This window comes from Phocoena sinus, chromosome 21 (assembly GCF_008692025.1).
Source record: "Phocoena sinus isolate mPhoSin1 chromosome 21, mPhoSin1.pri, whole genome shotgun sequence".
Lineage (NCBI taxonomy): Eukaryota > Metazoa > Chordata > Mammalia > Artiodactyla > Phocoenidae > Phocoena > Phocoena sinus.
In genome coordinates this window covers 18042143-18063742 of record NC_045783.1, presented here as the reverse complement: position 1 = coordinate 18063742, position 21600 = coordinate 18042143, and the positions used below count along the sequence as shown (strand labels likewise).

General features: G+C 35.2%; 1 protein-coding gene across 3 annotated transcripts in view; it reads left to right on the top strand.

The window, feature by feature from the left end:
- Window positions 1–21600, top strand: part of ZDHHC2 (zinc finger DHHC-type palmitoyltransferase 2) — a 74881-nt gene that overhangs the window by 48064 nt on the left and 5217 nt on the right. For 2 of the 3 annotated variants that reach the window (XM_032618521.1, XM_032618523.1), the window contains exons 7-13: window positions 3198–3318; window positions 5455–5587; window positions 8881–9007; window positions 9280–9372; window positions 13165–13277; window positions 15062–15136; window positions 18089–21305. In XM_032618521.1, coding sequence (XP_032474412.1) covers window positions 3198–3318; window positions 5455–5587; window positions 8881–9007; window positions 9280–9372; window positions 13165–13277; window positions 15062–15102 — 628 coding nt within the window. In that variant the 3' untranslated portion in view covers window positions 15103–15136; window positions 18089–21305. The remainder of the gene's footprint in view (window positions 1–3197; window positions 3319–5454; window positions 5588–8880; window positions 9008–9279; window positions 9373–13164; window positions 13278–15061; window positions 15137–18088; window positions 21306–21600) is intronic. The other variant, XM_032618524.1, reaches the window with a different exon arrangement.

The following is a 21600-nucleotide window of genomic DNA, read 5'->3' as shown; positions in this document are numbered from 1 at the left end:
GCCCTGGTCTGGGAGGATCCCACATGCTGCGGAGCGGCTGGGCCCGTGAGCCGTGGCTGCTGAGCCTGCGCGTCCGGAGCCTGTGCTCCACAACAGGAGAGGCCACAACAGTGGGAGGCCCGCGTACCGCAAAAAAAAAAAAAAAAAAAATCTGTACGTGTGCGTGTGTTTAATATTTTTTATACACATAAGAAAATTTTTTACACGTTTTTTTAACACAAGTGTTTGCCTTATGGACTGGGTCTCTGCCTTTTTTTCCCTTCACTTAATATATCCTGGAAATTGTTTCATATCAGTATATAAAAGATCTTCTTTACAGCCATTATGTGAATGTGTAACAGTCACTTACTAAGACCTTTAGTATGTTCCCAAACTGTGGGGAACCTTTTTATCCAGGTCTTGTGTATGATTTTGAAGTTCAGTATCTGTCAACTTTTAGTGTTGGAAAGATCATAGAGCCATACCTCTTCTGTTCTCAGTCACTTCAGCATGTCTGCTGTGGCCAGTTAAGAGTACCCATCAGGGTGCAGGGGATCAACCTCACACTTCTTTTTTAACTAAAGTAGAGATCCTGCAGTATTTGCCTTATTGGGTTTCCTATCAAAGAAGTGCTTTTTCTTTTAATATAAAATTTTCATTTATCAATTAATTATATTAACAGTATACCTTGACATGCTTGCCAGTGGTTAGGTAGCCCTAATTAAATAAAATAACTTTAGCCTCCGTTTATTGAGTGCCTGTAATGTCTAAAGATGATATATCCATGTATCTGTAAAAATCTGTAATCCTTAAAACAGAGGATTATTATTAGAATTTAATTAGAAATTATTAGAAATTACTTGTTTCATTTTAAAGAAGAGGAAAGTTGAGCCTCAGATAAATTAAAGAGTGGGCTTAAAGTCATATAGCAAGTTTTTTGGACTTCAGAGGCTACTTTCTTTCCATACTTTTTTTTTTGTATTATGTTCTTTTTCCAATTTAGACTCAGAAAGCAATTTCCCTAAAACAGAGCCAAGAGCTGTTTACCCTGAATTTAAACAACATATAAGGCATATTTACCTAGAATGTGTTTTATTTCTCCATATAAAGTCATTCAGACTCAGAAACATGCACTTCCTTTTCAAATTGAGTCTACAGAGTAGTAGGCAGTTAAAATGTCTAACCAAAAGCTGTCTGTCATGATGAGACTAAGATGTTATTAGAAATAAATATTATCACTCTTATTTCCTCAAGTTCAAAGTACCTATCAGACTCTAAAATACCTACCTGGTCTTTATTTACTGACTTTCTCCTGTTTCCTGGCTCTGACATGGCAAATTACACCATGACCCTAAGTAGAAGTTAAAGTAAGCTAAATTACATGTTGTAAAATCTACGTTCAAAATCATTTTCCTTTCTATAAAAACGCTATTTGTCATCTAACACAAAAGCTGCTTCTTACATTCCTGCAGGAAGAGAAACAGTCTTTCCTATCCCATCTCATTTTCCCCTCGTCCACAAAAGAGTCGTTGTCTCCATCCACATGTCCAGTCTTAACGCACCCAGCCTTTGTCTGCCCGTTCTCTCCTCTTGAAACCAACGCATGGAAGCACAGGGAATATCCTATATCCTTGTGTGACAGAATACATTTAGGCTAGGCTAGTATGGAACTGTTTGCGGTATTATTTCCTGCCATTGTTTCGTTCAGATGTCGTAAGAGGCAATCTCAGTAACTGGTTTGCACTCACACTGGAATCTCTAGAACTGCAAATGTTACTGTGTGCATACAGCGGGCACCCTCAGTTTCGCCTCCTTTATGCATTTGTCATACACAACACCCTTAAGTTCCAAAATTACTAAATCTAATGCTGTTCCCTTTGCCTTATATTTTTTAAGGTAGATGTACACATTTTCCATTTTTGTTTCAAATTTCTGTTTACTCATAAGCCCTGTGTTTGACTTCTGAATTTTTTCAATTACAAAAATTTTTTTAATTGTACGAACACTTACCATGAGCGCTGTCCTCTTAGCAGATTTTTAACTCCACAGTACAGTTTGCCGACCAAGGTACAGTGTTGTACAGCAGATCTAGAACTTGTTCATCTTGTGTAACTGAGTAAACATTTTTCATATGAACATAGTTTCACCTTAAGAGAGACAGAAAAATGTTTCAGTTTATTGGCAAAGGCAGTAGAGAGCAAGATTACCTTATACTAACATTAGAGTAGGAACAAAGGTGTTTGAGGAGAGGAAACACCTATGTGTTCTATGCAATGAGTTTGTTATACCAATTAACAAAGTGAACCCGTGAAGATAGCAGCCAGTTCCACTTAGGTGTTGTGTCACATTTATACATTATCTAGGAATTCCCTTGTCTCTATGAAAAGGGGGGAAAAAGCTTTGATAGAAAAAGTGTGACTGTAAAGTATGAGTTGTATTTATGTTTATTGGTACAGTAGTTTGAATTCTTACCACCCCTCTTACCAAATAGAGTGATTTCAGAGTAAGGACTGAGAATTATATATCTCCATTTTTGGAATCATTACATATAGAGCTGGCTCTCATAAAGGATCTCAGAGTGCTTGTTTGACAGATAAGGAAAATGAAATTCTTAGAGACGATAGCACTTTATCAGGGCCACATAGTTATTTAGCATCAAATGTGCACGACGACCTGGCTGTCTGGTTCCCAGTCCTGTTTCTTTTCTTAAACCTACCACTTAATATGCTTTGATAATCTGGTTGCTTCAGTGCTATACTGACGGCATGCAAGTAGTCTCTGAAGAAATTTCATCTAATTTGGGAAAACTTGAAAGGTTTTTAAATTACTTAATCGTAGTTAGAAATCAAACCCAAAGGCAACGCAGAGAAGAACTTAGAAAATTCCTTTTATCTGCTTGGTATGAGTAGATTTCTCACAGTATCTATGCTTAAGGCATGTGTTTATTTGTATAACTGGACAGGAAATATAGGGGTCATGATTGATTAAAGCAGTATTACATATACATCAAATTTTAAAAATCTGAACATAGAAATTCCTTTTTAGTGAAGTGGATTTTTTAGTGTTTGTATGTATAAAGATATCTGAGTTATGCTTAAAGAAATGCCAATAAAATTTAAATGTTAGGAAACAAAATACTTGTATTAAGGTTGAGCATATGTATACCTAGGGTGACAATGTAAAACTCATTGAAAATGTTGTTTTTGTTTCGTTAACAGGGTGAACAATTGTGTTGGATTTTCAAATTATAAATTTTTCCTCCTTTTCTTGGCTTATTCTCTGCTGTACTGCCTTTTTATTGCTGCTACAGATTTACAGTATTTTATCAAATTTTGGACCGTAAGTCATTACCTTGGTGACTTTTTTGGTATATTATAGATTTTCAGTAGTGAATTAATCCTGACACTAATTTTATAGAAGAGAGCTAACATATATAGTCAGTCCTCATTATTCGCAGATTCTGTGTTTGTGAATTCACATACTTGCTAACATTTATCTGTAACCTCAGAGTCAATACTCAACGTAGCTTTTGTGGTCATTTGCAAACATGCTCAGAGTAGGGAAAATGTGAGTCACCCACGTGCACATTTCTAGTTGAGATCAAACCAGAGGACCTGCTGCCTTCTTGTTGGAACTCACATACTGTAAATAAGTGTGCTTTTTCATTCTATTTAGTGCCATGTCTTTTGCATTTTTTGTGCTTTTTTGTTGGTGATTTCATTGTTTAAAAGGTCTTCAAGCCTAGCGCTGAAGTGCTGTCAAGTGTTTGAGCGGAAGAGACTGAGATGTGCCTGACGGAGAAAATACATGTGTTTAGTGTTTAGATAATCTTCCTTCAGACCTGAGTTATGGTGCTGGTGGCTGTGAGTTCTGTTATTTAATATGCATTAAATAAGGTATAAATTAGGTTTTATAAGCAGAAACACACAGAACAAGGTTACGTATTGATCATTTGACAAAAATATTGTGACCAGAGGCTTACAGGACCCTAACGCTGTATCTTCCCAGGAGAAATGGTTCAGGATTCACAAATTCGGTGTTCATGGCAACTTTATAGAACAGCACCACTGCGAATAACGAGAATTGACTATATAAGAAGAATGTTTTTCTTAGTATTGAAAAAATAGAAGTATTTCTTTATGTGTAAAACGATTATTAAACTATTATACCTATAATGTCCTGAATTGTTATTAGATATTGTATATGCTTTAGGCAGCTCATTTGTTTTCTTCACTGTATATTTTAAACATAAGCAAAATGAAGTTAGAACTATGTGTTTTAAATACCCAAAGATATTCCTTACAACACCAAACAATGGTAAAAAATAACAGTTATCCCCTGCAGGGTTGCTTTATTACATTCATTAAATTATCCTTTCTTATGGTAAGGGTTTCTGAATTGCTAGATCACTGATGTGAGATTTGAACCACATTCAATACTAAAGATAATTGAATCCTGTTATGTGCCAGTTATATTGCTAAGTGCTAGGAATCCACAGGTGAATGAACATGGCCTAGCGTTCAAGGATACTTCCAGTGTCCAGCTGGGAAGAATGATCTCTAATGAATGTCTGAGAGCCTGTGGCCTCACTGCTCCTCATTCCTGTGGATGATTTTATTTCCAAACCACAAGTAAATTTGTAAAGGCACGACTGGTTTTCACTGTGATGACTCTGCTGTCAAAAGCTATCAGTGAGATCTTGTGACTTGGGTCAATCTGACAGGTACTACAGGATATTGAAACAGAATATCAGAAGGGGACACGTCCTGGCAGCTCTGGTGCTTCACTAAGTGTCCCCAAGCCTGCCATTCTAGAGGGACTCCAGATCTCCTTGGACATACGAACAAGGAGCAGTCTGGGCTTTTTCATCCCATGGGTACTGTAAGGTTTATTTTAGACAGGTGTTATAAACCAGTGTTGATCTTTTTTGTGACGACGTTGTTTAAAGTAGCTTGAAGTATTATTGTGGATGTGTTCTGTGTGTTTGTAGTTGATGCTGTTGTTTGTAGTGATGTAAAACATCAATGAGAAGAGTAGCTAAATTGTGCCAATTAACCTTCCATTTTCTGGCATTATAATCAAACTGTTTAAGCATTTGTAAATCTGGAGTATGTTAACAAAACATTTTCAGGAAGTAAATTAAAAGCTATATTTTATAGCTTGTTTTATCTTGTTCCCTACTGATATAGTTTACACACATCATAATTTTTCTATGAATTTGGTTATACAAAAGAAAATAAATATCCCAAATTTTAATATATTTTCCATATATATATATACGTATATATTCATGTTCTAGTAAACATTTATTCGAACCTGAAGATGTATTTTTTTCCTCAGAGTTTTAACATAAAGCCATATATCTTTCTCCATACCTAAATTTAAGAAAAATTTTATGGAAAAAATCTTACTTATAAAAGTAGGGGAATACTTATCCCTTTGACAAAACATTTTATTTTCTTCCTTTCTTTATAGAATGGCCTACCTGATACTCAAGCCAAGTTCCATATTATGTTTTTATTCTTTGCTGCAGCTATGTTTTCTGTCAGCTTGTCTTCTCTGTTTGGCTATCATTGTTGGCTAGTCAGCAAAAATAAATCTACATTAGGTGAGTATCCAATTATTGTAGTTAACAGAACTTTAAATACAAAACCAAATAGTCATCAGAAGTTGCCATATGATTAAATGCTAACCTGTCCTGAAGCTGTAAAATCATTCTTGTTTCCCACATTGTCTTGTGGGACAAATACAAATTCACTCATTCCATATATTTTTTGACTGTCCATTGTGTGTAAAGCATTGTGTATATACAGTGGTTAGCAAGGGTGAAATAGTCTAGTGAGGGACACAGAAAATCAATAACCAAACATAAACGTAATTACAAAATGCGAAGTGCTTTGAAAGAAACAAACAGGATGTTCAGGTATGAAGCAAGGTCTGGGGATGGTAGAAGGGAACTATTTAGATGGAGTGGTCAGGGAAGAGCTCACAAAAGCAAAAAGTATATTTAAACTAAGAAGTCAGAGCCAGAACATCTCAGGCAGAGAAAACAGTATGTTCAGAAGCCCTGCAGAGATGGGATACAGCAAAAGCAGTGCTTAGCAGGAAATGTATAGCTATAAATGCTCACATTAAAAAAGAAATACCTCAAATCAATAACTTTACACCTTAAGGAACTATGAAAAGAAGAGCAAAAAGTAAACGCAAAGCCAGAAAAAGGTGGGAAATAATAAGGATTAGACAGGACATTATGGAAACAGAATTCTAAAAAACAGAAGATCAATGAAATCAATAATTAGTTTATTGAAAATTATCAACAAATATGACAAGCCTATAACTAGAAAGCAAAAAAGAGGACTCAAATCATGAAAATCAGAAATGAAAGTGGGAACATGACTACCAACCTTGCAGAAATAAAAAAGTTTAATTAGGTAAACTTGGGACTTCCCTGGTGATGCAGTGGTTCAGAATCTGCCTGCCAATGCAGGGGACACGGGTTCAAACCCTGGTCCAGGAAGATCCCACAAGCCATGGAGCAACTAAGCCCGTGCATGGCAACGAAGACCCAGCGCAGCCAAAAAATAAATTTAAAAAAAAATTAGATAACCTAGGTGTAATGGACAAATTCCTAGAAACACAATCTACCAGTGTGATTCAAGAAGAAATAAAAACCTGAATAGACTTATAATAAGTAAGGAGATTGAATCAGTAATTTAAAATCTCCCAACAAAGAAAAGCTCAGGACCAGTTGGCTTCACTGATGATTCTATCAAATTCTATCAAACACTTAAGAATTAACATGAATTATTCTCAAACTATGCCCAAAATTAGGAGAGAAGGAAACATTTCCTAAGTCATTCTGTGAGGCCAACATTGCCCTAATACCAATGTCAGACAAAGACATCACAAGAAAAGAAAGCTATAGACCAATATTCCTTATGAATATAGGTGGAGAAATTCCCAATAACATATCTGCAAATCCAGCAGCACGTTAAATCCTACTTTGTCATGGTATATAACCTTTTATCCCAGGAATGCAAGGATGGTTCAATGTATAAAAATCAATCAATGGTAATATACCACATTAATAGAATGAAGGGGAAAAAAGCACATTTTTATCTCAACTGTAACAGAAAAAGTGTTTGACAAAATACAACACCCTTTGATGATAAAAACACTTAAGCTGGAATGGAAGGCAACTTCTACAACCTGACAAAGGACTTTATGAGAAATTCTCAGCTAATATGATACTCCATGATGAAAAATAAACCTTTGCCCTAAATAAATAAACCAAGGATTCCGTCTTTCACTATTGCTGTTCAGCACTGTACTGGAAATTCTAGCCAGAGAAATTACTCAAGAAAAGGAATTAAGGTATTCAGATTGCACAGGAAGACGTAAAACTATTGTTTTTGTGGATGAAATGATCTTATATATAGAAAACCATAAAGAATCCACAATAAAAACTATTAGAGCTAATAAAATCTGCAAAGTTGCATGATCAATATGCAAAAACATCAGTTGTGTTTCTATATACTATCAGTGAACCATCCCAAAGGAGGTTATTGAAATTTCGATTACGATTTCAATGGCCTTTCATGCATAAATGGAAAAGCTAATCTTCACATTCATATGGAATTTCAAGAGGCCCCAAATAGCAAAAACAATATCCACCAAAAAAAATTGTTAAGTTCTTCCTGTTTATAAAACTTGCAACAAATCTATAGTAATCAAAAGAGTGTGATACTGGCTATGAGATTCCGTTATTATAATAGTGAAGATTAATTGTAGTATATAGTCAGTGAATGTTCATTTTTAGGATTCAGGTGAAATCTTATCCCAGCAAGTACTATTAAGGTGAAAATATTGGTATAATAATTTCTAAACAAAGTACCTTATTTCAAATTATATGTAGAGCAATTAAATTATTTTTCAAACGTAAATTTTTCTACTAGCTTTTAACTTCTAGAAACGTCTAGATTTAACTTGTAACACTGAAAGGACTTCCTCTGGACAGTATGGTCCTATAATTATTAAAGCATTTTATAAAAAGCTATATAACCTAGGTTGATAAATGTTAAGGATCTTGCAAATCACATTTTTCATAGTACCATGACTCTGCTAGTTATATTTTTCCTTTTTTAAATTATGGGCAGAAATCATTACACTTCTATGTTTATTTGCACCCCAAAACTAACATGTTAGATTTTGCATCTCGGCATTATTTAAGAAGAAAATGTAGCATCATAGACAGAAATTTGATGACCTTGTTCAAGGTCCACTTCTGTCATTTATTTTTTGTGATATTTTGAGCAAGTTGCACGGTCTCTCTGAACCTCAGCTTCCATATGCAGAGTGGGCATAACCAGCTATGATGTACGGCTCTGCATTGGACCCTGGTTTGGACAAAGAGCTTTAAAGTACATTTTTGATCAGCTAGAAAAAAAATTATGATTGGATGAGATAAAATTTTAATGAAATTGGAAAATGGAATTTATTAACTGAAAAAAGGTTGTAGAATGTATCTTTAGTCGCACTTTGGTTAAAAAAATGTACATTTGTAATTATTTTCTCTATCCATCCAGCCGTCCATTTAATAAAGATTTAGAAGATATAAAGTTTTATTTGCTTGTTTGCATTTTCTGATTTTCTGCAATGCAGATGTGCTGCTGCAAGAATAAAAGGGTTACTTAAAAACTAAAATAGATCTGATCATATTTTATGTTTGTTTTAAAAGAACAGACAGTCTTCATTGCAGGGCTGTTGATAGGCACATAAGCAGTCACAGGAGGCTAGCCATCGGTGTTCAGAGTTTCTGCATTTAATTCAGTCATTTCTAACTATAGGGGTTGCTAGATGATGTGCCCTTTACTCATGCAATTGCTCTACCATCTTTTCTAGAGGCATTTAGAAGTCCAGTATTTCGACATGGAACAGATAAGAATGGATTCAGCTTGGGTTTCAGTAAAAATATGCGACAGGTTTTTGGTGATGAGAAGAAGTACTGGTTGCTACCCATTTTTTCAAGGTACTTTGTTGTGAAAATTTTCAGGGTTTAGACTGAAAATGGAAGTAATCCAACAAAAGAACTCTGTAATTCTGCATAAAAACTATTTTTTACAGTATTATTTTATGACTCACTGTTGTGTCAATGTGGAAATCAGTTGACTCACATCTCCGTAAACATACCACATTCAAGCCAATGTCTGATATACACGTTTTGTCCATAATATAGCTGTGTTCTACTCACAGAGATCATCTTTTTTACTGCATAATTGTAAGTTTTTATTTTAATTACAGTCTAGGTGATGGCTGCTCCTTTCCAACTTGCCTTGTTAACCAGGATCCTGAACAGCCATCTACTCCTGCAGGATTGAATTCATCATCTAAAAAGTGAGTCCATTTTTTTTTTTCTATTTTACTTTCAAAGAATATATTTTATCCTCTTGCGTCCTTCAATTATATGTTCCTTTGAAAAAAAATTTTAAGAACTTAAGATAATTTACTACACTGGTTTCTACCTGGAATGAGGGTGAGAGGAAAGTATGACTGGGGAGGGTTACATAGGGAGCTTCAGTCATAATTATAAAATTCTGTTATTAATCTGGGTGGTCAGTAAACAGGTGTTAACTCTCTATACATTTTTGTTAACGGAAATAAATTTTGATTTTTTAAAATGTGGTGCTTAAAAGAAAATAACGTAAGTCCAAATTAGTCCCCCTAGTGATCAGGTGAGCAGACAGGTTAAACTTTCCCTCTGACCCTCCGGGCCTTTCTTCTCGGCAGTAACCATTATAAAGAGATCTAAAAACTTCCCTGCCTGGATCAGGCCTTTGGAGATGAAGTGGAATCCCAGACATCTGCTTGACAGTCCCGTTAGCAATGGGCACCATATCCTTGGTACTCTTCCAAGACCTCTAAGCATGATCTGAGCCATTTCTGTGGAGAGAGAAAGAAGGGAGTCTTGGAAATTCATTGTCTGGAGACTTTGGTTACTGCTTTAAGTCTCTTTTGGTTCCAGTCTATCAGGCATTTGAGGAAGACCTGAAATTGGATTCTGACTTGGCTACTAACTGCCAAAAGGCAAAACTATCTAAACGTTTCAAAATGCTCTACGTGAAGTTTTAAGTTGAAACATTTTTTTACATGTTCAAGAGAGACTTTTTTTTTTGATGTGACCATACCTCTGATTTTTAAATGAAAGCCAATAGTAAAAGCATGACCATAATATCATTAGTTAAATTTTAAAGGTTTTCTTAGTTGCTGGAATGCTGTGTTCATAGCACCTGTGCTTATAGTCTCCCCATCTAGTTCGTGTTTCTTACTGATCACGGCGCTTTGTCCCTTGGAGCCTCATGTGACCCCAGCATCCTTCTCAAGGTGGTGATTCTGGCAGCCATTCCAAAGTCATCTTAAATTGTCATGAGATGAAACCTATTTGCCCCCCCCATCCCTAGAGTGAGCTATGTGCAGTCCAGACTCTACCAGTTAATGAGGAGGCCGTTCTCACGTGTGTCACATTCAAAGGCACCAAAGTCTTACTGGGTCCTGCCCTGTGAGTTTTGGCTTTAAAATTCCACAGAGCTAAATGCTAATTTTTTTTTTTTTATATACCTCAGGGCAGAAAAATCTAGTTTTAATAAATTACTTAGAATGCTTTCCTGCTTTTATAAAAGTTAACAGTAGTTTTCAATAATGTTTTTTATCCTTGTTAAGAGGTTTTTGCAGTTTAAGACTATTTGGGTTTTAGAGATAGTATCTCTCCTACTAAATGTACAATGGGCGTTGGGAGAAATCCTAGTTCTGGCACTGTTACCCAGCTAGGTGATCTAGAAGAGGTCACGTAACCTCTCCGGGCTTCTCTTCCCTTTCCTTTAAATGTTGAGATTGGATTTTGACAGCTAAAGTCTCTTCTACAAAATTCTATAATTTCCCCCGATTAGCCCCTGTGAATTGTCTACGGCTAGTGCTGGTCTCCCCTGTGTACTCCAGAGTTGTATATTTGATTGTCTACACAGTGGTCCCACCTAAACATCTAAAAGTCATTGCCAGCTGAACAGGTGCAAAGCAGAACTCTTGATTCCAAGCCATCTATACCCTTGCCCCACCCAAAACTCGATTCTTCTTCATTCTTTCATGTATCAGTAGTAGTGACCTCCATTCTCCCAGATGCTCAGGCCAGAAACTTGGGAGTCATACTAGATTCCTCTCTTTCAGGGACCCTGTATATACAGATGTAGATCCTGTCAGATATCCCCTCCAAATCTATCTATAACCTGGATACTTTTCTTACCACCTCCAAGGCTGCTTTCCTGGTCCAAGCCATCATTTCTCACATGGATTATTTCAGTACCTTCGTTACTGACCTTTCTGATTCCATGTTTGCCCTCCTCCAGTTTATTCTCCATTAAAATGTCAGAGTGATCCTTTTAAAGGGTAAATCATATTGTGTCACTCTTCTGCTCAGAACCCTCCACTGATTGTCCATCTTGCTCAGAATAAAATCTAATGAATGTCCTTACCTTGCGCTGACTAACCTCTTCCCCAACACCTCTCGATGTCACCCCGTACCACCTTCCCGACACTCACAATCCTCAGACACACGGATCTTGCTGGTCCTCAAATATACCAAGCATGTTCCTTATTTAGTGGCTTTGTACTTGCCAGTTCCTATTCCTAAAGGTTCTTCCTCTGGATACCTGAACGGTCTGTGCCTTCACTTTACTTTCTGCTCAGGTGTAGCTTTACAGTAGAGGCCGCCTTTGGAAACCCTTGGATAATCGTAACTTGCCCCTCCATTCCCTTCATACTGTCTTTTACTGTCGTCAGAGCTCTCCTTACCACCTGACTTACTATATATTTATTATACTTCTTCCTCAGTTACAACAAAACTTCCATGAGATCAAAGACTTTACTCACTGATGTAACAGATACTCAATGAGTATTGTTGAATGAGTGGATCCTTGCCATTTGTTAGATTCCTGTTGGCAGTAATGAATCTCCAAGCAGTCCTTAAACCAGGACTTAGTTAGCTGTACTTAGTCTAAGGTCCCTTTCCTGAGGAATAATTAGAATTAGAGTTAAAGAGATATTTCATATGAATAGGAGACAAGCTTTTCTTTTTTAAGATTTTCCTCCCAAAATTTTAGTAAGGGGTTGTTAAAGCAGCACAAAATTGAAATAGTCTCAAATTTTAGATACGAGGTAATTGTTAAGGAGCAAAGGCATATCCTTTAAAAAATATAATAGTTATAGTCAACTAAAATATGTGAAATTACTCTTGGAAGAATTTTAAGTGGGTTTTTCTTTTGAACATTATTATAATTTCTATTTTGGTGTGTTGTAAAATAATACACTAATAGTTTCTGTGCCAATAATTTTTTTAATCTAAATGAAATGCTATTTTATGTACATTTTTTTCATACCATCTAATATGTCATATGTGGCATGTCTACTTAAATTTTAAAACCTAAAGTCTTTCTTTTAAACTCTTTATTTACCAAATTAAACGTCAGATTTTTAAGACCTGACAATGTCAGATGTTTTCAACATTCCTGCAAGATAACGTTCAAATTTGTTGTTTCAGTTTTATAGAGAAAGATAGAGAATTCTTTGTTTGTCGAGACCAGTTTGGCCACTTTAGAAACAATAAGTAGGTCAGTTTTTCTCAAACTTATCTTTCTACCATCATCTTCATGTATTTTTTTCCATATTTTTTCCACTTGTAAAATTAATATTTTTCTTTAAATTGCCACTTAAAATTTTTTTAAACCAAACTTTATATCACTGTCATAAATGAGAAATTAGTATAATTTGCCATAGAATATAACTTAAAAAAAAATAAAATCAATAATAAAATACTGTTAAGTTCTAACTAGATTCCCTTACCTGCTAAAGTCTTAGGCTGAGGCCTATTCTCCATATTAAGAATGGAGATTTGCCAAAGTCAGAGATTGTCATTGTATTGTAATCAGAAGAAAGAAAAGTGAACTGAAGGGAGAACGCTTTGTTCATTGTGAGTCAGTGTGATTTAATGCCTTGTTCCTGTTTTCCCCAAATTCTCTTGTGTAACTCCTGCAATTATCTTGCACCACAAGTGGGTTGAGTTCCATCCTTTGCAAAACACTCACCCTAATACTATCAAGAGTTAACCTAATGATCATGATGATAATTATTGTTATTCAGTCCTGAAAACCATCAATTTCCTGCAAAGCCATTGAGAGAGTCCCAGAGCCACCTTCTTACTGATTCTCAATCTTGGACAGAGAACAGCACAAACCTGGGAAAAGGTAAAGCTGGTAAGAGTATGCTTGTTCGGCTATTTCGATATATTTTATTTTTAAAAGGTGAAAGTGGTAAAAATTTTTCATTCTTATTAGCTGTAGAATTTTTCTTGTTTTGGAGGCAGACTACCATTGTAAATATAGAACTGTTTTCAAAGAACTGCTTGTGAAGTGCTTTGATTAATGTCTGGAAGCTGTAGAAAATCATTTTGTGAAAAATAGATTTACATGGCCTTTTTCCAATTTAGAAAACCAAATCTTTATTACCGCATATTAAATAAAATGATAAACTCAAAATATAATTTATTTAAAAATTGGAAAAAGTGCAGTAAGCTCAGACAAAAGGTTGAAAACTATCTACTGAAAGGGATCTCAGATTATGTAGTTTTTACTCAAAAGTTTTATCCATTTCAAAATGTCGAAGTAAAGCCACTACAGAATTGCTATAACTTTAGCTACCTGTCATTTCTTCATATCCCACTCACAGTTCTCTTGATATTGTTGATTTGAATCTTCTGATGATATGGGTCAATATAGTTTATTGGCAAAAAACAAGGAAGTGTTTGAAGGCAGACAGACCTGATATCAAAGCCCAATTTGGGCACCTAATCAGTGTGTGGTATTTGTTAAGTTACTTAACCTCCTTTAGACTTAGCTTCATCTTTAACATACTACTTATTTCTCAGGGTTGTTAAGTATTAAACAAAAGATGTGATCATACGTGCAGGGGTGTGTGTATATTATATGTGTGGTCTCCTGAGTGCGAATCAATTAAGGCACTGTTAGCCAGAAAACCTCCAAATTGACCTATTTAAGTTTTCAAATGTTTCCCCTTCATTTCTAGTCTTTTCTTCAGACCTTTTCCTAGTGCTTGCCTGACTTTGGCTTACTGTACTTTAAAGTGTTTCCTGGTTTATTTGAAATCTCTTTGGGATTTAGTGAAAAACAAACGGATAGTCCTGAGTAAACATTCTTAAGTCATTATTTAATATATAATCAGTCACATTCTCTCTTTCTTTAAAGAGTCTTGTTCTTGAGAAATGCGTATGCCCTCTGAAGATCCCCGTGATTTGAGCATTCATAATTTGGTCTGTCTCTTCACCTTCAAACATTCCATTCCATTTTTCAGTCTATGGGAGGGACTAGGTATTACCTGAACAAAATTGATGACACCTGTTTGCCTTTTGAATCCCTCAGTTTCCTTAGAGACAAAGAAGTGATGTTTATTTGGGGGGTAGAAAGACAAAGAACTGTCTTTCAGAAGAGATTCATATTTCACTTTATGGTTCTACATTAATGTAGAAGTGATTTTCTGGTTTCTGTGTGCTGTTAGTTTGGAGACATAGATTAATTTTCTGTTACTGTGATAACTTGAGAAGTTATTTAAAGTTTAAAGGATGCTGTAAAAGAAGGAAGAGAAATACGAAAACGGTGAGACGAGAAAGGGCTCCAAGATTAGTTTGACAAGAATGAGGTAGGTAGATGAAGAATTAGAAAACAGTGATTTAAGGTAGTGTGAGAAGTGCCAAGCTCAATGTTTCTTACGTTATTTTATTCACACCCCTACTTCCTCAGGTGTATATATTTAACTGTTTTTAAAGTGCTTTTTTTGTGACACCGGTTGTGGCCAACTATACTGTATGTGTGTGTGTGTTCTATGTAACATCTTCTAAATACCCATACTACGTACAGGTCACTTTTGGAAAAACACTGGCAGGATTCATGACTGAATAAACAAGTCTCTGCCTATTTGTTCAAAAGCAACAACAAAAATTGCTAACTTACGTCCTTTCTTGAAGGTATGAGCAATCCTGCGCTTACCATGGAGAATGAGAATTAACTCTTCTGACAAAATTTACCCATACTTCACGGAAGTAAGAAAAGCTCTTCCTTTCTTGTTATGTTTTATATTTTCAACAGTTCTCTAGCTCTCTTAGGGCAAATAGTTTCCATAAACATTTATTTATTTATTATTTATAAATTTATTTATTTATTTTTGGCTGCGTTGGGTCTTTGTTTCTGCGCACAGACTTTCTCCAGTTGAGGTGAGAGGGGGCCCCTCTTTGTTGCGGTGCACGGGCTTCTTACTGTGGTGGCCCCCCACCCCGTTGTGGAGCAGGGGCTCCAGGGGCACGGGCTACAGTAGTTGTGGCACGCGAGCTCAGTAGTTGTGGCTCACAGGCTCTAGAGCACAGGCTCTAGAGCGCAGGCTCAGCAGTTGTGGCGCACAGGCCTAGTTGCTCCGCAGCATGTGGGATCCTCCCCGACCGGGGCTCGAACCCAGGTCACCTGCCATTGGCAGGCAGGTTCTCAACCACTGCACCACCAGGGAAGTCCCAACATTTACTTATGAGTGACTCAAATACAAGATGTCTTAGCTGACCCTTGGGATTACATCAGTCATGCTGGAGACCTCTGGGCATGCATTTAGCTTGAATGTTAGCTAGTACTTAGGTTAACTTGATAAAATATAAGTTGAACAAAATTCATTTTTATAGTAATGCATTAAATAGCAAAGATTGATCCTAAAATATCGAATTTTACATGACAATTGTCTTGTCATTTCATAGGATCATGCAATTTTTTTTTTTCTTTCCTTCAGGATATCCAGTGGTCTTATTCTTGACCACCCATTAGTTGAATCTCACTGGGTCTAAATACAAGATAATTATATCTTGTTAGCACACATCTCTGCCACCCCTATTTTTGGTCACAGTAGGACCCCAGAGCATGTGTCATCCTTAAAATACTAGGTGTTCCGAGTCATTTTCTTTAACCCGTAATTTTTTTAAACCTGTAGTTCCAAATTAGTTTCCTTAAAGTGAAATCTATTTATAAGGCTGCAGTCAATAAAAAGCTACAATAAGGAGCCCCTTTGGAACAAAGCCATAAACATCTTAACAAATCAAACAACTATGTGTACTGTTACAATAAACAATATGAAGAATTGGACTTGTGGTTGTCAAGGGGGAGGGTGGTGGAAGGGAAAAGGATTGGGAGTTTGGGATCAGCAGTTGCAAACTATTATATATAGGATAGATAAACAACAAGGTCCTGCTGTATAGCACAGGGAACTATATTCAATAGCCTTGATAAACCAGAATGGAAAAGAATATGAAAAAGAATATATGTATATATGTATAACTGAATCACTTTGATGTACAGCAGAAATTAATGCAACATTGTAAATCAACAGTACTTAAATAAAATTTTTAAAAATTAAAAAAATATATGAAGAATTGAACATGGAAATTATCAAGATAACTCTCTACTTATAAAACTGTGACCTAGCAAGAGAGTAGCACCTAAAACAAAATTGTGTCGAAGTAGTTCATGGATATCTGGTTTTTATTTTACTTGGTTTTGGTTTTGATGAATAGCCATGTAATTCTGTGTGCCATTTGGCCAGTGTTTTGGTTTTAGATGACTCTATATGATGGTATAGTAGATCAGATTGATTGTAACTATGGTTGGGATCGTGAAAATTTAATGTTCTTAATTTGGTTAATTAGCGAATACAGTGTAAATTTCTGGAAATAATTCTTAAAATATAACTGATTATATAAACATGAATCATTAGCTAATACCACAAGCAAAGTATTTTACAGAACATAGTTCTGCAAACCATACAAAGTTTCACAGGATTTTTTTTAGTACGTTGAATTAGTTATAATTACCATTGTATGTGAGGTTATCTGTGTTAAATATTTTATAAGCTTACATAGTAAGGTAACTTTGTGTGTAAATCTGGTAGATTTCCCAGTATTTTGACAAGATCAGTGTTGTGTTTGTTCATCATTATTCTCAACCCTTTGCAGTGCCAGACACATAGTAGGTTCTAAATAAACAGTTGGTAAATGGGTGATAAAATAACATCATTGACGTTTAATATCTCACAGAAAGTTGACGTTATTACACTTAAATATATGACAGTAGTGGTCATAAAAATCAACTGCGTTGACGTAAAAGAAAAAAAAAAGTGTTTTCTGATGTAATGTTTTTCATTCTGTTGACATACCAGTGAAAAGTTCCTTAAAAAATTGAATTTTCCTAAGGTAGCTGATAGTCAAAATAGTTTTTTAAAGTTTTTCCTGCTTTATACCTCAGACTTGCAATTCATTCAATACACATTTATACTGAACAATATTATCTGATATTGATACACCTAATTTGATTATATTACTAAATGATATCTCTTCTCCCTTTTCAACTACATTAGTAAATGACCTGTGACCTTTTTATAAAATATTTCTTGGTTCAGTATAGTTTCCACACAGTGAAAATGTGCCTAAATCCATAATAGTGCTAAAGTATAGGTTCAACTTAGCCTGCCCAACCTTCACTCTTACACAACAGAAACTTGAAAATGCTGTGATTCTATGCACATGGTATTCCAGAATTACTTCCCTAAATCCCCTCACAACTCACTTGTCACTTGTAAACTCCTATTGGCCTCAGACCAATTCAGAACTAAGAACATAGAACCCTGTGGCTCAAATTGGGGCCCCAAACCAGCAGTATTGACATCACCTGGAGCTTAACAGAAATGCAGAATTGTGGGCCTTACCCTAGACTTACTGAATCAGAATCTGTATTTTCTGCATTTTAACAAGATCCTCTTCTCTTGTATGTGTGTATTATAGTTTGAGAATTGATGTAAAGTTCTGTCTGTATTCAAGAACTCATCTGATGAGCCTTCTAGTATAGAAAACATTTAATTTTGAACAAGGGATGTTATTGCAACAATGAATGAGTTGGTTCATTTTTTGTTTGCTTGTAGTTTTAGAGTTAACACGAGAGTTTCATGTTTTCTGTTTCATCCCAAGGTAATCAGTGCTGTCGATGGATGGAAGAGGCTTCCCGCAGGAAGGCACCACTAACTAGCTGTTTCCACCCCCTCTGGCTGGATATGCAGAATGTGAATTGACCGTTTCTCTCTGAGCTGTTGCTTAAAACATAACACATTTTTACTCCAGTATACAGATTGTTTCAACTAACACAAATTCCTCTTAAACATTAAAAGTAGTTATGGTTTATGAATCAAGACAAAAATATCTTCTATCATAAAAACTTGGAATAAATTCATGGGCCAGTTTTCACCCAGATATTTGGGGAGCACAACTTACCACATAAAAAACCCACTGATCCTCTGATTTTCTGATTCAGAAAATTGAGACTATTAAGATATTGAGATTTAAAAGATTTCACGTAACGTTATAATGATAAGCTTTATTCGTAAAACCTGTTACCTACGAGAAGGTGGAGGTAGCAGATGAGACTTGTTTACTCCCTCTGATGTGAATCTAGCCTTAGGCTGCGTGAACTGTAAAAACTATGAATTCATCACAAATTTCAAGTGGCCTGCAGTTGAAGATGACCATCCTTTTTTTTTTTTTTTTTGCCAGACTTTAATTCTAGCCTTTGTTCCCTGCTGGAAAAGAAGTGTGATCATTGAAGCTTGAGCTCAACTGGCTGGAAAATCTTTGTCAGAATTAATACATTTCTATTACATCAGAAATATATTTTTCATTTATTTTAATTATCTGAAAATGGGGGAAGTCTATAATAACAATTATGAAGATTGGTTTATGATATTCTTTTGCTGGTTAAGCTTTTAAAAGTCTCTTTTTAGGTTATTCTATTGAACATAGCAAACATTGAATTTTTGTTAAGAATCTCTGATGGGCCAATGGATTAATCCTTCATTGACATCTATATTATTTCTTTTTCCTCTCATCAGAAGTATGACAGTTAAACTACATAGGTCCTCAAATACCTGTTAAGATTAAATTATGCAGATCATCAAACAAAAGTCATATCCTTTTGGAAATTTAGTCCCACATGAACTGAATGGTGTGCTGTTTGGAAACTGAGTTTAAGATAAACTACAGTGGTGTGTTTGTTGATGCCAAAATGTTCGGCTTCAGTAAATATACTAAGAAGCTCTTGTGCCTTCTATGCACTATTAAAGAGTCTTATTCTTTTTTAATTTGATGGGGTGCAAGTTTTGTAAATGTTAGCAATTAGAATACACTGTATACATTTTTTTGGTACTGATTTTGAGAATTTAAAGCAGATTACCCTTTAAGACTACACAGCTAAGGAACTGGTATTTAAACAAAGAGAAAATGGTATTAAAGTTTTCAAAATCTGAATTAGATAAATTCAACACAAAGTAGACTAGAAGACCAGAGGATAATGGAGTAACAGATCTTTGCAGTTGCTCATCCTTGCTAAAAATATGAAGTTTTATATTAAATGACTTCATAAAAGAACCAGTGTCAGCCCAGTCCATTTTATAAATCATTTGAGTGCAATTCTTTGAGCAATAGGATGGTGGTCTTTTTCAGGTTTTTTTTTTTTAAACTAAAGATTTTGATCTGACAATCTACTTCAAGAAAACTCGGAAGATATGATACATTCTTACTTTTATCCTAAAGCATTGTTTGGTCATCGTTTTCATTACCTGAAGTGCCAGGTTGGAACCTATAGCTCCTGTTAGAAGTCTTAAGGGCAAGAGCATCACATAATGTATTAAGAATTATATGCAGCCTGATGTTTTTCAAAGCACAGGACTAGAGCTGTTTTTACGGACAGGATTCTGTTGGGTGACCCCTCCTGTCAAACTAGAAATTAGGGGAAAAAGAGGGATTTTTATTCTTTACCTTGCTAGAGTACTGTTAATTTCCCCCCCTCCCTTTAGCTCTTTCATGTAATTATTCAAATCCATAAGTCAATATACATTAGAATCAGATGAAAACATTTTTCAAAATAAAGTTTTTTCCATTAAGTTGTAATGGTTCCCTTTTTGGTTTCATACAGTGACTAATCTTTAAAATGTTTTTTGTTTAGTTTTGTTTTTAACTCTAAGGGGTTATAATTTTTGGAGATGATGGCATATCATTAGATTTGCAGTATAAATTTTATCTGAGTGAACAGAGCGTCAAATAGACCTACGTTTTGTATATATTTATAAAATGTACCTTAAAAACACTTTAAACACTTTGCTTTAAAAAATTTAATTGCTTAACTCAAACTTGAAGACACTTGAAGTATGTCCTGACAGTCCATTAAATGATAATTTTGATTTTTTCCTGTTTTTAGAGATTATATCATATAGGTATCAATATTTAAGAATTTTTTTCATTTAAAAATGTTGTACAAATGCTTCATATTAGCTATTTGCCATTGTGCAGTGAAAGATTTGTTTTTTTCAAAGAGGAAAAAAACTGCATCTGAATACAATGATGAGACATTCAAGTAAGTGCTTATCTATGAATTCCCTCCTGTTATACCATAATAAAGTCTGGTTGATCACCTTTGTTAGCTGTCTATATGAAATTGCCTTTGCACTAACAATCTAAATTGCTTTAAAGATATACTTTTCCTAATCATCTACCAGAGCTCCTGCAGGCAAGATTCATGTCTACAACCTGGTTATAACGTAGGTCTTTGGAGAAGTGGATGACAGGATGAGGTGACTGCTCATTAGTAGTTAAAGGAGCCTGAGGACAATTAGAAAAAGACTGACATTTGAGTGTGCTGTAATCAGTAGATAGCTGTTGGAAATATGGCATATGTTTGACAAAAAACCATCTTCACTGGGAAAATCATACACAAAGGTCTTATAAACCATGTTCATAAAAAATTAAGCTAGAAATGTGATTCATGCTTCAAGAAAACCTGTGAAAAAGCTGCTACTCCCTTATATTATAAACTAGCAAATTTTCCCTATTTTGCAATAGTACATGTAAACCTGCTGGGCTGATTCTTACTGTATACTGTGGTGCACACTTATTGTCAAATATTTACCTGTAAAAGTGATAGTTCTGATACTATTATGAATTTTTTTTAGAAAAGCTACCACGTATATTCAAACCTCATAAAACTTAAACGCAAATCCACTTACACTGTAAACCGTGATGAAGGTATCCTCCAGTACGACCATCCCCCTTCCACAGACTACAAATTCTGATCTGCTAACATTTTGTCTGAAGTGATGCATTTCAACAATGGATTTTCGCTAGTAACATACATCTCTGGGTAAGATCCTTCGGTGGAAAACTGTTCTAAGTAACCCCAAATGTTTTTTAACAGCCTGCACTCCTTTTCCACATACTTAGCCAACTTAGAAGTATTTCCTCTTACCTGTGGAAGCAAATTGTGTTACACACCTCAAGGATTTGTTACTCTTTTACAAAGACACCACCAGAATTTTTTTACCTTGGTAAAAATTCATAGATTCTAATTTTTATTAAAACTTTAGCAATTTGATGTCACTTACTAAAAACATTAAATACATTCCAACATTAGAGAAGTCTTGATTTTAAAACTGAGC